The sequence below is a fragment of the Limulus polyphemus genome, unplaced genomic scaffold, assembly GCF_000517525.1.
Source record: "Limulus polyphemus unplaced genomic scaffold, Limulus_polyphemus-2.1.2 Scaffold4515, whole genome shotgun sequence".
In the NCBI taxonomy this organism is placed as follows: domain Eukaryota; kingdom Metazoa; phylum Arthropoda; class Merostomata; order Xiphosura; family Limulidae; genus Limulus; species Limulus polyphemus.
In genome coordinates this window covers 28,198-43,838 of record NW_013670125.1, presented here as the reverse complement: position 1 = coordinate 43,838, position 15,641 = coordinate 28,198, and the positions used below count along the sequence as shown (strand labels likewise).

The 15,641-nt window shown below is 31.7% G+C and overlaps 2 protein-coding genes across 3 annotated transcripts in view; one reads left to right on the top strand and one right to left on the bottom strand.

Annotated features, from left to right (window-relative positions):
• Positions 1-3,641, top strand: part of LOC111083012 (sarcalumenin-like) — a 10,914-nt gene extending 7,273 nt beyond the window's left edge. For both annotated transcript variants that reach the window (XM_022399893.1, XM_022399892.1), the window contains exon 6: positions 1,299-3,641. In XM_022399893.1, the coding sequence (XP_022255601.1) occupies positions 1,299-1,997 (699 nt within the window). In that variant the 3' untranslated portion in view covers positions 1,998-3,641. The remainder of the gene's footprint in view (positions 1-1,298) is intronic.
• LOC106471283 (hsc70-interacting protein-like) overlaps positions 1-15,641 on the bottom strand; it is a 72,032-nt gene that overhangs the window by 28,875 nt on the left and 27,516 nt on the right. Inside the window, exons 8-9 of the mRNA XM_013931879.2 lie at positions 13,397-13,507; positions 12,482-12,584 (exon numbers count right to left, since the gene is read on the bottom strand). Coding sequence (XP_013787333.1) covers positions 12,482-12,584; positions 13,397-13,507 — 214 coding nt within the window. The remainder of the gene's footprint in view (positions 1-12,481; positions 12,585-13,396; positions 13,508-15,641) is intronic.

Sequence of the window (15,641 nt, the reverse complement as noted above, 5' to 3'; positions counted from 1 at the left end):
ATTGTGAGTCGAGTGTCCTAACCACCTGGCCATGCCAAGCCACGTACCATGGTTAACCAAGAATATTTTGTTTCAGCACAAAGCTACAGAATGCAATATTTACACCACATCTTCCCAAGGATAGAACCCCATATCTTGATATAATAAGCCCTGAATCTAACTGATGAGCCTCCTGGGGACTAATAGGCCTAAGGGTCTTTCATAGAAGAAAATTAACATTAAAAATATACTTAAGTTATATTGAATAATAATTATAGCTTTCAAATTATTTTTACATAATAAAAACATTAAGGTGTTTTTGTGTGGTGCAAGTGTATAACTATACGAAATTTTTAATACTGCTAATAATTTTACAATAGTTACATCCCGGGAACCTCTCCCACATGCATGTTTCGTGCTCATAAATATCAGAAAAATTATTGAGATAATTAAGCATTTTTACATCAAACACTTAAAAGTCATTATGTTTATTTCAGTAGAGCTATGCACACATTTTCAGCAATGAAAGCAGCTTTGAAGTGCTTATAATCTATACTTGTACTTGTTCTTAAGCTCTGCTAATCTGCAAAAATTGCCTGTTCTCTCCGAATAAAACTGAAAGCATCTTGTATGATATTATATAGAATAGTTTTGGTAAATATGAATGCCTTGTATATTCAATTGTGTAAAGTTATAAATAGCTTACTTCATAATCATAGCTTCATTTGTATTATACGACTGTCTCGTGTATTTCACCTTATGTTTCTTTCACTGTGCATGAAATAATATTACATTCACTTTCATTTAATAACAGGTTATACATCAAAGTGTACAGATGATAAAAAGTCTGCTCTTATGTTAAATGAACAGAAATCAAAATTACCTAAAATTTCTAAAACAGTTTTCTGAAATAAGAACTCTTAAACAATATAAAGTGGTTATATTAGAGCTATCTGCTTTCCAAGTAACTTTAGGTTAGTGGAGTTAGCCATAGTGTTGGAAAATCTTCAGAAACACCCCTTGTTTATTGATTAACAAGCAACTGTATTTCTGCTTTTAATAACTATCATCCAAGAACTGTAGTAAATGGTAATGTTGGAAAAAATCAGCAAAGAGCAAATAGTATAGATAGACTTCTTATATACAAAACAAGTAATACAATCTGCCTTTTTCATTAAAAAATTGACCTATTTATTCTCTACAAGCGAAATTGTTTTATAAATTTATTCAACAAAGCTACTTCACACAAATACTCTTTTACATCAGATTCTTTCATTCACATCCTACTTCTCTAATGTTTGATTTTAATTATTTTACAGGTGAGAATCATCTTGAATAAAGCTGATTCTCTAACTCCCCAAGAATTAATGAGAGTGTATGGTGCCCTCTTCTGGAGTCTTTCACCATTAATTAATGTCACTGAACCACCTAGAGTTTACGTCGGATCCTTCTGGTCCAAGAAGTACAACTTAGTCTCTGAACCTAATGGTCAATTGTTCATGGAAGAGGAGTTGACCCTTCTCAAGGACCTACATGAGATTGTTTCTAATAGGATTGAGAACAAGATTGCTCTCATTCGTCAGAATGCCATACAAGTGAGGAATCACGCTCTGCTAGTTGCCCAGTACCTTCACGTGTTCCAAGACAAAAAGTCTATTTTTAAAAACAATAAAGAAGTTGAAGAACACTTAATTGAGAAGCCTGGAGAGTATCGTATTTTTGATACAGTATTGGCTTACCCCGACATCAGCAAACATGACCTACCCCCACCAGAACAATACCATGAGTTTTTTAAGATTCATCCAATTGAGTCATTCTTGCCACTAGCCAAGCATTGCCCTTTTTATGGCCCATGTCCTTTGGAAAGAGTGGAACATGCGATTCATGAAAAAATCCCATCCCTTCTGGAAGAACTTTATAATCAACGGATTCATAACTGTAAAACACTGGGGTACTGTGGAATGAATTGGGATCATACCATGAATAAATACAGAAAAAATGTAAATGAAAACCCTTGACCTGGGATTAAAATGAAAGAGGCAATTTCTACTATATAATAAAATGAAAGAAAATCAAAATATTTAACTTTAATTAGAAAATATTCATCATTTATTGCTCACTGCCTCTTTGAATCAGGTTAGTTTAAACATATTGCAATAGTTATAATACTAGTTTAAATGCTAATATAGTTTCTTTTTCTAATGTTTATATAGATTACAGAATTTTGATGTACATATATTAAGTGGAAAGAACAATAGAAGTGATTTCCTTCTTACTTTAAAAATTCAGAAGGTAGTCATGTGTCATGGCAACAGAAATGGTAATGCATTACAGAAACTTAGGTAGCTTTTAGCTGAACAAAGTTAATATACATTTTGTTGCACTACGTATCTTTTTTAATGTTATAAAAGTGTGAGAAATTTTTATTTGCAGAGTAATGTATAAATGTCTATTTTATTTTTCTTTAAATCACACGTATAAATTATTACCAAAGGAAAAATAATTTGCTTTACACTTTTTACATGTGGCAAATAACCATGTTTTATTTTATGAAATTATAAGTTTGTTTTTCTGTGATTTATGTGTTTGTTCACACATTTCAGTAGAACACTACTATATCTGAATGATTTGATAAAAACAAAACCATTAATTTAATATCCAAAGTTAAAATGGTACGCAAAGGAACCACTTATGTATGGTATACCAAAAATCTCTTAATAGTGTTTGCAAAGTAACAGCAAGCTTATATAATGCAGTATCACACCCACACGTGAAAGCATGTCTAGAAACATGTAAACCTTTACTAAATAATAAATGTTACAACTGTGCTACTCCGAGATTTTAACCTATTAATTTCATAACACATGCAATTTTAACAATATTTCTGAAAGGTGATAAGTAGTTACTTTCTTTAGTTTGGTTGTTCAAATATGATCTGTCAGTTGGTACACATGTTCAGTAAGAAAATATTATTGGTGTTTTTTACAACTTGAATATATACTTTTTTTTTCAGGAATTTTTATTCTCTCAACTCTCCTTCAAGGAAAGATGGTGAAATAACTGATTCCTTCCTCTATATTTGTTTTTACTAAGCCTTCTAAGAGTTAGTAGAAGGTTTTATGAATCATCTAAAGTTGTTTTTTTACTTATGTTTCCTATGCTGCTTTGTTTCTTTTGGTTTGATGCCTATGATTTAAAAACACAAACATTAGTCAATTTACTAAGTTAAAAACCTTATGCAGAGTAAATTGCCAACTTTTCTAAACCTGAGTTATCCTCAAAAACTTAATTGTTACACTTCTAAAAATGTAAAAAAAAAAAAACTTAAACTTTTTATCCTATGGTCTTTCACTCTGAATCTTTGTGCCCATCCTTTCGGTATAAGATATGACCGTTTTCTCTTTAATATTGTAAGTAGCAACATATCCAGTTGCATGTCTGACTCCCCACACAATTAAGTCTTACTGTCATGGCTTTAATTGTAAGGGAAGCAAACATACAGTTTCACTGTGTGCAAACATTTGTTAAATGTACTCAATACTTTTGTAGAAATTAAAGTGGTTTGATCGTAATCTACTTGCATAGTTCCTGTCAGTATACAAGTAGAAATGTGTTATTGGAAGATCTGCAGTCTAAATAAAACTATCTATCTACTGATAAAATGTTTCTTGTGCTGAAATTTTGTCCTGCACTGTAAACTGCATTATACTTTACAAGACAAAAAACTTAAGTTACAAGCACGTTTACATGCTTAAATTGTTTTTTAACTTTGTAAATTTCAATTTATTATTTGTTTTTTGTTGTTGTTGTTTTTTTATCTTAACTGCATATTACTCAATTTAATGTAAATTATATGAAAATAAAAGAACCACTTCACTATAATCTCCAGCCTTCTGACAACAACATAGCCAGTGTTCCAATTATTTGGACATGTATTGTGAATAAATAATATTACCAATCATTATACTGAATAACTATCTGATTTTTTTTTAACATGCCATTACTATTAATTTATTTTGTAAATTAAAAAAAAATTTCTTGGCTGCATATAATTGAAGATATTATAACAGAGCATACTATAACATCACTCATATATATGATATTTTAAAAAGGTGTAAAAAGATAAATATTAGGATATGGCCTAACAACTAGTTTTTTTTATTGTTTGTACTGAATACTCGGTCATCTTGCAGTCTGTTAGTAGAGGTGTAATTCCAAGACTTGCCTATAAGCAGAAGAGGAACCACCTTGGGGCCTAAAAATTAATCAGAAAAACCTTAACTAGTATGGGAGAGTATTTATAGCACTTAATACATGTTTTACGTTATTTCAACCTACTTGACCAGTTTTGCATTGGTCAAAAAATAAGCAGTCAATAAACATAATTTGATTGGTCAATTGGCAGGCTTGTTTTAACATTCACTGCCATGTGCCCCACTGGTGAGTCAAGACAATTATGTTTCAAAGCCAAATTTCTCCTGTGGCATAAAAATTTGGAACACTGTGACTGCTCCTTGGCATCTCTTGAATATTTAATTGTTTTTTATGCTTAATTTATTATGCGGAAGCAAACATGTTATGTTACAATAACTAATTATGCAAAATTTAGATATTTTCTTTTAGAAGAAAGTAACTTACAAGTTACAAGCATACTTACATGCTTAAATTGTTGGACTTCACTGTGATAATAATTTATCTTCAGATATCTTGTCAAATTATTTTGTAACAAGTTTAGTTATAGCTCACAGCATACTGAGTATTTTTCTGAATATTAAGTTCACTCAAAATGTTTCACTTATTTCATAAAACAACTAGAGTATTAAACACCAAATACTGAAGTTAATAGGCCGAATGTTCTTGATAGAAATCACACTTGACAGCAGATGTTGTAATTACTCCATTAAGCATTTCGAATCAGAAATGAGTATTTGTAAAAATAGTATTTAAACTCTATCTTTTATCTATCACAAAATCTAAGATGTTTTCACAAACCTCTAATTTGAAATTCTTAACTGACTAACATAGTGAAATGTGAAAATAAAATAATAAGAAACATTTGCAGTCATGTGATTTTTACCACAACGTTAGCCTTGGGGGTATTTTTCTTTTCCAGTTCTAAAAGTACACCATGAATCACACAGGTCAAAATCAGAGGTACAAAAAAACACATGTAACTCATCTTTTGATTTTGTAGTAAGAGATGCCACAATCAAACATGTATTTAATATCATAAACTGAATAATTATATTAATAATTTTAGGTTGTTTTTCAGCTAACTTGCTATCTGATGGTATTTTATATTACATTTCTTACTTTTAGTATGATAAAGAACAGTAACAATTTACAATTACGCTTCATAGAATAACATCTAGATCAGCAAGATCCAATGAAAGTATCAGTTTAGATAAGGCATTTTTCTTAAGCACAACATAAAATTTCTGTCAAGAAAAAAAGAACTGAAAGTACTCTAAAGACAGTGACAGTTACTACCTTATCAAAAATATAGAACTATACATAATTTTTTCTATATGTCTACTGGACTATGTGTTCTGACAGTTAAAAAAATTTAATTAGTAATTAGTAAAGATTTCACATCTATTTAAATTACAAGTCTAGCCAAAATGATGGATTTCAACAATTAATATTTACGTATCTCACATCCAAGTGAAAGTTTTAATATAAGGAATGGCAAAGTGTTCCTATAAACTGTGTTTAAAGAAATGGACTTAATAAATATGTCTTGTACGTTCATAAAAATAATGGAAAAAAAAACACAAGAGAAGAAAAATTACATTAAAAACAATCCATTGTGCTTTCAGAAGGAAGATGTACTAACATCAGATTTGTAAATGTTTCACATTATCATAAATATATATACAAGCAGTACACAATATGTTAAGCTTATTAAAGATGAAAGAATTTAGTGATTTATGAAATAAAACTTTCTACACGTGTGTAGTAAACGACCAAGCAAATTGAGGCAAAAACTGCTTTCTCTCAACTTAGTGCATTTAAAACTATATCTGTAGAAAAACTGAAAATTCTCAATAAAAGATTATGAATGATTTAACCCCTAATTTACTTGTTTCAGATCATAGATTACTACTGTGTATGTGAAAATGTTTACAGCACAATAATAACAACAAATACTAAAATTTTTTTCCCCTTAATAAAAAATAAATTTTATTCTTGCAACTTCTTAAAAAAGAAATTATGTGATGATGATAGGTAGCAGATGATCTCCAAGTTCTGTCACGTTTACATTAGCATCTAAAAGTCTTAGATATTACCTCTAATCTATTTGTGCAGTATATTGATGACATATTTGGTATTTCGCAAGATTGTTTTAATGATCTCCACTCTTTACATAACTGCATGTTAATGGTACATATTGTTAAACATTGAGATTTTAAACTGGCTTTCCTTAACACTTTAGTAATGACAAAATAGACTTGTAGTATTCATTAAAACACACAAAAGATTTTGTCTATTTTGAAACTTTATTGACAAGTTGAATTATACCCCCATGCTTTTTAAAGATGAAACTTCAAGATATCTCATTAAACTCTGTATTAAATCAAATTGATTCACCACATGTTCCTGTTATGTAACAATTTGTTAGTTTTTCACAAAAACTTTGAACCAAATTCTTAGGCTTGGATTACATCCAAATAACAAAGTTTATGAATGTGTGGATAAACTCCTCAAACAAATGAATACACTGAAAGACAACTTTAAAAAGGCCTTGCTGAAAAGAGTACGAAACAAAAATTCAAGAAATCCCCCAAACTACAACATACTTAGTGCTTGTTTGGTTTATTTCTTATAAGCAGAAAATTAAAAAAATTGCAACATCCAATAGTATCTTAGGCATCAGACTACCTGGAACACAGACACATGCTACAATCCTCTTCTGGACATAACTGTAACATACATGCCACTAAATTAACTAGTATGATCATGATATGAATGTGGCTTACTTATTCCTGTATCATTAACATTTTAATACACAATGAAACACAGATCAATTAAGGAAGGTAATGGGACATACATCTTGATACATGAAACACAGATCAATTAAGGAAGGTAATGGGACATACATCTTGATACAAGAAACACAGATCAATTATGAAAGATACCATGATATACATCTGGATACACAGGTGAAACAGATCTGTTATGGAGATACTGTGATAAATAACTTAATACACAGGTGAAACTTGGATCAAGGACAGAACTATGACATGTATCTTGATATACAGTCAAATACTAATCTATAAGAGAGGATACTGGGACACCTTCATAAACAGGTGAAATGTGGATTAATCTGGGTGGATACTAAGACATATATCTTGATACACAGGTAAAATAGATCAATCAGGAAGGATACTGCATGTATTTTGATATGCAGGTGAAACAAGGATCTATTAGGGTGAGTACTAGGACATTTATCTCGATATAGAGGTGAAACGTGTCTATTATAAAGATACTGGGACAAATATCTCGATATGCAGGTAAAATAGATCTATTAAAGAGATACTGGGACGAATAACTTGAGAGTATGAAAAAAGTGTTTGAACTTAGAACATGTTTGTTTTGTACACGTGTCATTCAAAATGTGCCTTAAATGCTGTAAGAAGTATTAATAAGTGTCTTGATAAAAAAATAAAGCATGGAATTTGAAAACTCACTATACCATGCTGAAACAAAGTATAAATTGTACTGCCTCCAATAAACCAATGTAGACTTTGCTCGTATACTGTAGTAAAAAACCTTATTTTGGGTCATGTTGAAAAGAAAACATCAGACTTCTTTTCTCTAGTTCATCTGCTGCATCTAGCACTAGAAGTGCAGAATCTGTATCAACTGTAGATATAGCCTCAGTAGGCCTTGTGAATCAAGAGTTTATTATGATTTACAAGTAATTGGAGACCAACCTCCCTGTTCAGAAGAGGTACCACCACCACCAAAATAAAATTGGCACTTCGTAGCTTCATGAATTTATCTGGTCACATTACAATGATGAAAAAGAGAAAATGTATTAAGAGTTTTGCATAAAGGCAGGGTCAACTGTTGCAGAGAAAACTTATTTTAGTTCTGAAAAAAAAATTTAAATGAGTTTGCAAAAATGCACGATGAATGCTGAAAGATTTTAAGTATTAAGGACTGCATCAATGCAAATTGTACACAAACAAAGACGAAGACAGCCAGAGCAATGTTATACACTACTGAAATCAATCCAGAAAAGATCATAGGGAATTTAAAATGAAATTGAATGCTGCATATACGATTGCAGTAGAAGATTTTTCACTACATTTAACTCGCACACTGTTCTCATGAAGAATGATTTGGATGAATCCAAAACATAAAACAATGATACAGTGTGTGTTGAAATTTTTTGTTGTGATTGCTGATGAAATAAAAGGAGATTAGTGCAGAGAGGGGTTCACAGCTCAAATTACAGATTGTTTTAAACAACTGAAACAGATGAAGCTGTGAGAAGTAATATAATTGCATGCTGTAGATATGTTTCTGCAAGTGTGGTAGTGAGTTGTCTGGTAGGCTTACTTGAACTAGATCATTGTCATGTTCAAGAAATCTTAAACACAACCAGAATTTGCTTGGAAAGATTGATATAAAACTTTCAGGTTAGTGGTGAGACAAAGTCAGGGCTTTTGGAGCAGATGGTGCCAGTGTTAATGAGGAAGCTACAGGATGAGTAGGTCCAGAGGACTGCAGCACCAAAGACAGTGTTATGGGTGACCATGATACCCTATTTTAAAAAGCAGAGCTATCACGTGGATGGAGTTGATCTATCAAAACCTGGAATTATACATCAGGTCCATGGTTGGAACAGCCTCAATGCCACAGAGCAAAGATGGGCAGTAATCCCTGTCTGCTTTACCTGTGTAAGTCCATGAGTGTACGGTCAAGAGCGAACATATTTATGAAGCAAAAGACCACCAGATATATCTACGATTGGTCCTACAGAACACCCCATATTAACAGTGTGCGTAACATAATCCTGAGACATGTTATATAGGATCAAGTATAATAGTATAATATTTGAAATTGATGCATAGATGACCAATGGACAGAGTCAATCAATCAACATCTGGTAATATCTGAAATTGTACATAAGTTCTATGGTAGGAAACTCCCCAACATTACAAGTCATTGAGCACGGTCACAGGACAAACAGTGTGGATTTAATACTAAGCATACCTGGTCAGGCACCACTTGCCACAGAGCAGGATCCATGATGTATGAGCAAAGGAAAGAAAGAAAAGAAACTGAGTATTTACCAGTCACAAAGAAAGAGAAGTGTGTAAAATGCCAACTGGAGGTAAACGGAAACCCACAGAGCATGAAATGGCTATGTGATATAGGTAGTGAGACATAAAGGTATGCAGGGTAGTCCACATACCCATGCTGACGATAAAGGTTCAAACATAGGATGAGTAAGAGCGTGAAGAACAACAATGATATCCTCCAAAGGAAGATGGGCAGCCAGGGACATGGTCAGGTGACAGATCTTATGGAAAAAGACACAAAAAAGGCAATAATCAACCAGAGAAAGAGAAGAATATGCTAACCAAATTATCTGGTGAATCCAACCCGTAACAGTAATGGGAGAAAGACCACATGAAACTCAGGATTCCAATGAATAAACAAACAGACACAGGAACCACGGAAGGGAGCAGTACATGGCACATACAATTGGAGAGCCCTGAGCAGGCATAAGAGGCAATCAGGAGCTGAACAGTCATAAAGATGGGAGAAGGAGAAAAGGTAAATTGGAAAGAAAGCAGAATTACCCTCCTGATCAGCCAACGTCTTGGGTAGAAAGGAACGGTTGAGAAAGAGGAGAACATAGGAATGATAGAACAATATATGGCGAATGTCAATTGCAAAAACAATGGAATGATGGCAACTACACACCAATAAAAAGAGGAACAAGGACTTCAATGAAACATAATATAACGAGTAAGACAATAAAGGTTCAAACATAGGATGAGTTAGGTGATAAGCAGGGTGGAGAGGATGAGGAATGGAGAATGCATGGAGATTGGAACACAGACACAAATTTGGTAAATAGAAAAGTGGAAGACCAAAGCCACCCTGTAACCCACAACAGAGGAAACTGAGAGGCCAATGTCATAAAGCCAAGTAAAAAAAGGATGACAAGCGAGGAACAGTAAGTCGAGAAGGATGGTAACCCCAGCATAAAGACAATAGCTGTATGTAGTCCCCCTACTCTAATAAACTGCCAATAAGGATGATCGAACAGGACAAGAAATCAAGGATTCAACACACCTGGTAAGGAACTGGACAAAAGCCATGTGTGAAGATGGAGTGCAGATAGGAAAGGATGACAAATGCTACAGTGAGGCTGATGAAGAAGCATGGGAGACAAAGAGAGGAACTGGTGGTGACACTAATAACAGTCATAGAAGCGGAAACCACATCTGAGCCAGACAAAATGGGGCCACCAACAGAACCCAACAAGGAGTGGACAGAACTATCGAAATGACACAAGGAATAAGCCAAATAGGAGGATAATAATATAGGTAACAATTGGTTCAATTCTGGCTAAGAGCATCCACCACATCCACCTGCAGATGAGAAACAGGTGACCAAAAATGGGGAAGTTTTGTGTTGAGAGGAGAAGCAAATGCATCTAAATCGGGAATACCCCAATGAGCAAACAACTCCAAAAATACGACAGGAGAAACCACGAGGGTAATTAAATTTAAACTTTTCATTAGGAGTGATCATTCAACCTCGATACTTATATACATATAAATATATATATAGTATGATAATTTTTATTGATTACAGATTTCTCCTAGCAAAAATGTACAAAAAATACATTTTTGACCTTTCACTTATCCTGTTAGTTTGAAGTTTCATACATGTATTTAATTTTACAAGTACACATGAAGAACAGTCCATACATACTGAGACTGTGCATAATTTATCTGAAGTCATTGCTCAACTTCTCCTATTAGCAAGTACACAATAAACAAAGGTACATTTTGTACCAAACTCTTTATTTATATTACCCATAAAGTTAAGTGAATTATAAGCCTTATAAGTGATTCTTAGTTTTACTTTATAGTGAAATGTTACACTTATGCTACGAAACAAACTGAACTGTTGGTAATCAAAAGGATTAACAGCAGATCGTGAAATAAATCTGGGTGTCAGTTCAATAGCATACATGCATCATTGCTCAAGCACACATCAAAATGTATTAGTGTAAACATTTTAATTGATACTGTCCAAACACCTGTGTAGAGCATCTGATGTAAGCCTACGGCTTTGAAGTTTTGCTTTACAAAGAGTTTTCAAGTCTGTTTGATAACAGTTGTTTAATACATACATTTTTTTATACTACTCTAACAATGGTCTATTTGTAAACTTGAAGTATATAGTGAAACTTTTGTATGCCTTAAATGTAATCTTTATTTTTTTTACCAAATACGTAGCAAGAACATTTAATGTTTTAGTAAAAAACAAGAATTTTTACATGACACAGCATGGTACCATGTCCGCAAAACTAAGCCTTTGCCAGCTTTGTTCCATAAAAAATCTTTAGTTTAATTAGTTTGATAATTATTCTGTTGAAAAGTAAGTCATGGGGCATGAGAGAACCATCTTCTTGTAAATAGAAATTGGAAATTAACTATTTTTGTTGTATTTTCATGTAGCAAAATATTTATTTGAAGCCTATCTATAACATAATTTTCAATGTCCATGCAGTTACATAACTTTTCACAACCAAGTATTTCCAAGCTTTTTTTTTTAACAAGTTTGTGAAAATATTCAAAGGTCAAAATACAATTGTGCATGGAATTCACACTCCTGTTGTTGTTTTTTTTTCAAAAATAAAGACAATGTTATTAACGATCTTGACTTACAATTCAAATTACACTCGAGTTGCACATTAAAACACCAAAGGATTATGAAAATCTTGATCATATGTTATTTATCATTACCAGATATCTGCCTTTCATAGGCTGTATAATGAAACAATATAGTACATGTCTATATAGTAATAACACTTACCTTATGTAGTAACAATAATTTTTTCTAAATAGCTGGATCTTGGCAATTTCAGAAAATAAGCAAATATGACTTATTCTTTTACAAAACTAAACCTGGCCAGGAGCTCTTGAGTGATAGATTTATTTATGTATTTTGAAGTTCAGTATATTAAAATATATATACATTAATTGCTAAATGGTATTTGTGTCTAAAATATATTTAATCTCCACTCTTCAAGTTATTAGTGCACACCACATTAGATGATTTCGACTTACAATGTGAACAAAGTTATCAATATCTTTTATTTTTATTTTATCAATGAATAGCTGTTTTTAAAGTTAAACTACATTAACCTGGTTCATCATTATGCAAGTAGTTTTTAAATCATAAAACAAATATGACAAGAGAAAAGGACAATTCTTTGAGAGGTTATAAATTAAAGATAGCTTACATTTGGAAGCACCTCCTTCAACCACTCATTGGCATCTTCACTGAAATCAATCCTGCAAGCAGTTGCCAAGTCAAGTTGAGCTTTCTCCCAGTTACCTAAAAGCCTATATTTAAAAAGTTGGAATTATAACAATCATTAATTGGAGGGTAACACAAAATACCTCTAATAAATAAATTAATACATACATACTATGAAAAATTACTTTTTCCACTTTAACAACTAGTATACTTCCCTTCAATTTTCTAACCAATTGTGTAATACAGTGATTCTCAACCCGTGGGCTGCCCCCGCGCCTGGACAAATACGACTCCCCTAAACCAACGAGACCTCAGCTACATATGTAGACCTTTACTATTGTGACAAACAACTAAGTGGACCTTGAGGTACAAAAGGTTGAGAAACCCTGGCCTAATATACATTAGTACAGCATAGAAAATTTACTGCTTTATAAGAAAACACACTACATATCCTTAATAACTCTGGCATGAACTGCCAACCACATCTATTATTATATTTTAATATTTTTACAATTAACATTACCTCAGATTAGATAACGCATTAGAGAACATCCATGAATTTCAACTTTAACTTTGTGATACATAAAACATAAATAATGAAAGAATAATCATGACCTAACTTATTTTACAATTACAAGAAGAAGTGAAATAAACAATTTTGATGTGAAAAAAATATGTATTAGACAGGAATAATTATTATTTTAGAATTCTTACTGCTTAGCTACTCTTCCTAAATATATATTTTGGTTTTCAGGTTTCTAGCCATCATGTAATATAAAATACTGAAAAGTTGATCAATAATGTTAAATTTTAGTGTATTTGCTATGAATAAAATATATATATATATATATATTAATCTAAATAAATTCAAAAAATGTTGAAGTACCAAAAACATTACCTGTGAGCTCTTCCTCTAAATTTGTATGCCAAAGCTTGATCTGGATTGAGAGAGAGCGCTTTGTCACAGTCTCTGATGGCTGCATTTGGTTTCTCCATCTTCACAAAAATACTAAAAAAGAAATCAAAAATAAATTTGCTAAAATATCAGTATGTATGTACATGTGTGTCTATGTATCTTCCTATTTTGAGACTGTTCAATAATCACGAACAATAAAATATACTTAGGAAAAGTTCCTTATTTCTCATGAAAGATGTAGCCAAAATATCCGATCTTATGTTATTTTACAGTTCTGTATTTTTAAACAAAGTATAAAAGATAATATTGTTGAATGGTTGAATTATGCTACATAGACAGGGTCGCTTGTCAAAGAAAATTAGTTTTATTTCTATGTGATTCACCAAACCTTTTTGATCTTATATATTTTTTACTGTCATGATTTAAAATTGTAATTATAATCCTGGTTTAAAAACTTGTGAATGTAGACAGAGAAAGTGCTGTGATTTTTAAGAAAATGATTTCTCATTATTATTAATATTAAGAAACGAATATTTATCTTTACAGTTAAAAAATTAATTCTTTGGCCATGTGTAAGTCATTAGCTATGTTTATTCTGCAGCCTGGTTTCACAATGGGTAATTACCATGTAACATATTGATAAATGATAATACTTTTGTATTACACAGGATAATGAATTATCCAATACTTTAGTAACTGTTACATCAACTGATATTTAATAGCTGTTACGTTTTTCTTTTAAAGAACGTACTTGATTGCTGAAGAGGTTTAATCTGATTTTAAAAGGACAAAAGTAGTACTTGTGCAGATTCTGGATAGCCAGGTTTAGAAACTTGGTTATAACAAAACCATATTCAATTTCCTAAACCATAAATATTATTACTCTATCAGCCTAAGATCTGGTCTAAAACACTGATATTTCAGCATACTAACTATAACAAAACAAAATCAAAATTAAACTAAACTTATTTTATAAAAATAATCAAGTAATACATCAGTGACATTCAATTTACCTTTTCAACGTAACAATTGCTTCCTGGTCAAAATATTAAAAAAAAACACTAGTTGCAAACGTAAATACACAAGCTATGTTTAAACAAACTGATTAAATAATTCTTTACTAATGACTACTAAAACAACCACATAAAAAACCTTCCTAAAGTTGTCTAGATGGTTTACCTTAACCCTTTCCAGACGGGTCACGGGTCAAAGCCCATGTCATCGCACGTGTTCAAAATTTTACTGAACTATTATTTCATAAATTTATGTCAATAAGTTTGATATCAAACTGTAGGTTATAAATCAAATTTTAGTATTACACATCATTCAATTTCTTAATTTAAATGTAAATATTAAAAAAAACACAGTTAAACATTGATTTTTTGTGTGTCACATGATATGTTAAATGCAGCACTGGTTCAAATTAGATGTTTGTGATGTCAAAATACTAAGTCTATAGTTTCGTAGAAATTAGGATCTCTAATTACTGATATTGACAAGCTAGAATATAAAATAAGAACCTCATATCTTTTGTATTTGCTGAAATATTGCTCATGTACTGAATCAAACATAGTGGCACATCGCCCACCTCCTTCCATTTTTGGAAACGGTTCCTTATATACACTTACTTCAGTATATGACATATGAATAACCAATCGAAAGCTCAGAATGTCCCCCTAGTGGCTTTCTCAGCCATTTTCAAGTTTTAGGACACCATCTGATTCTTTCAAACCAAGATTTCAAGCAGGTAGGTTGTGTCTTTAGACTGCTCGAACTTTCATATTATAATTTATTGGTTATTAAACTATATATATAAAACCTAAAAAATTATTTTGTTTCATATCCTCCACATGCAAAATTTTAGAAAGCTTAGCAACCTACATCAAGCAGCAATTGAGTACAAAGGTCATAACTAGAAGAGATAATTGTTTGCTTTACTTCTTTAGTTACTGTTCTATGATTTAAAAAAATAAGTTTAAGAACTTATTTCTATATATTAATAATCTATATACATGTATAATATATAATAATTGAAATGTGACTGTATTTTACAAAATACTAGTCTACTAAAGCACAGCCAAGACAGGTCACTTTGTAAAGACTAAAGGTCAGTTTTATATTACTGGATATGGTAACATGAGAGTATGTGTGTGCCGTATCATTGTAACTTCCGTATTGTTAGCCAGGCACGGCTGAATAGTCAATATAATAAAAATAATAAATATAT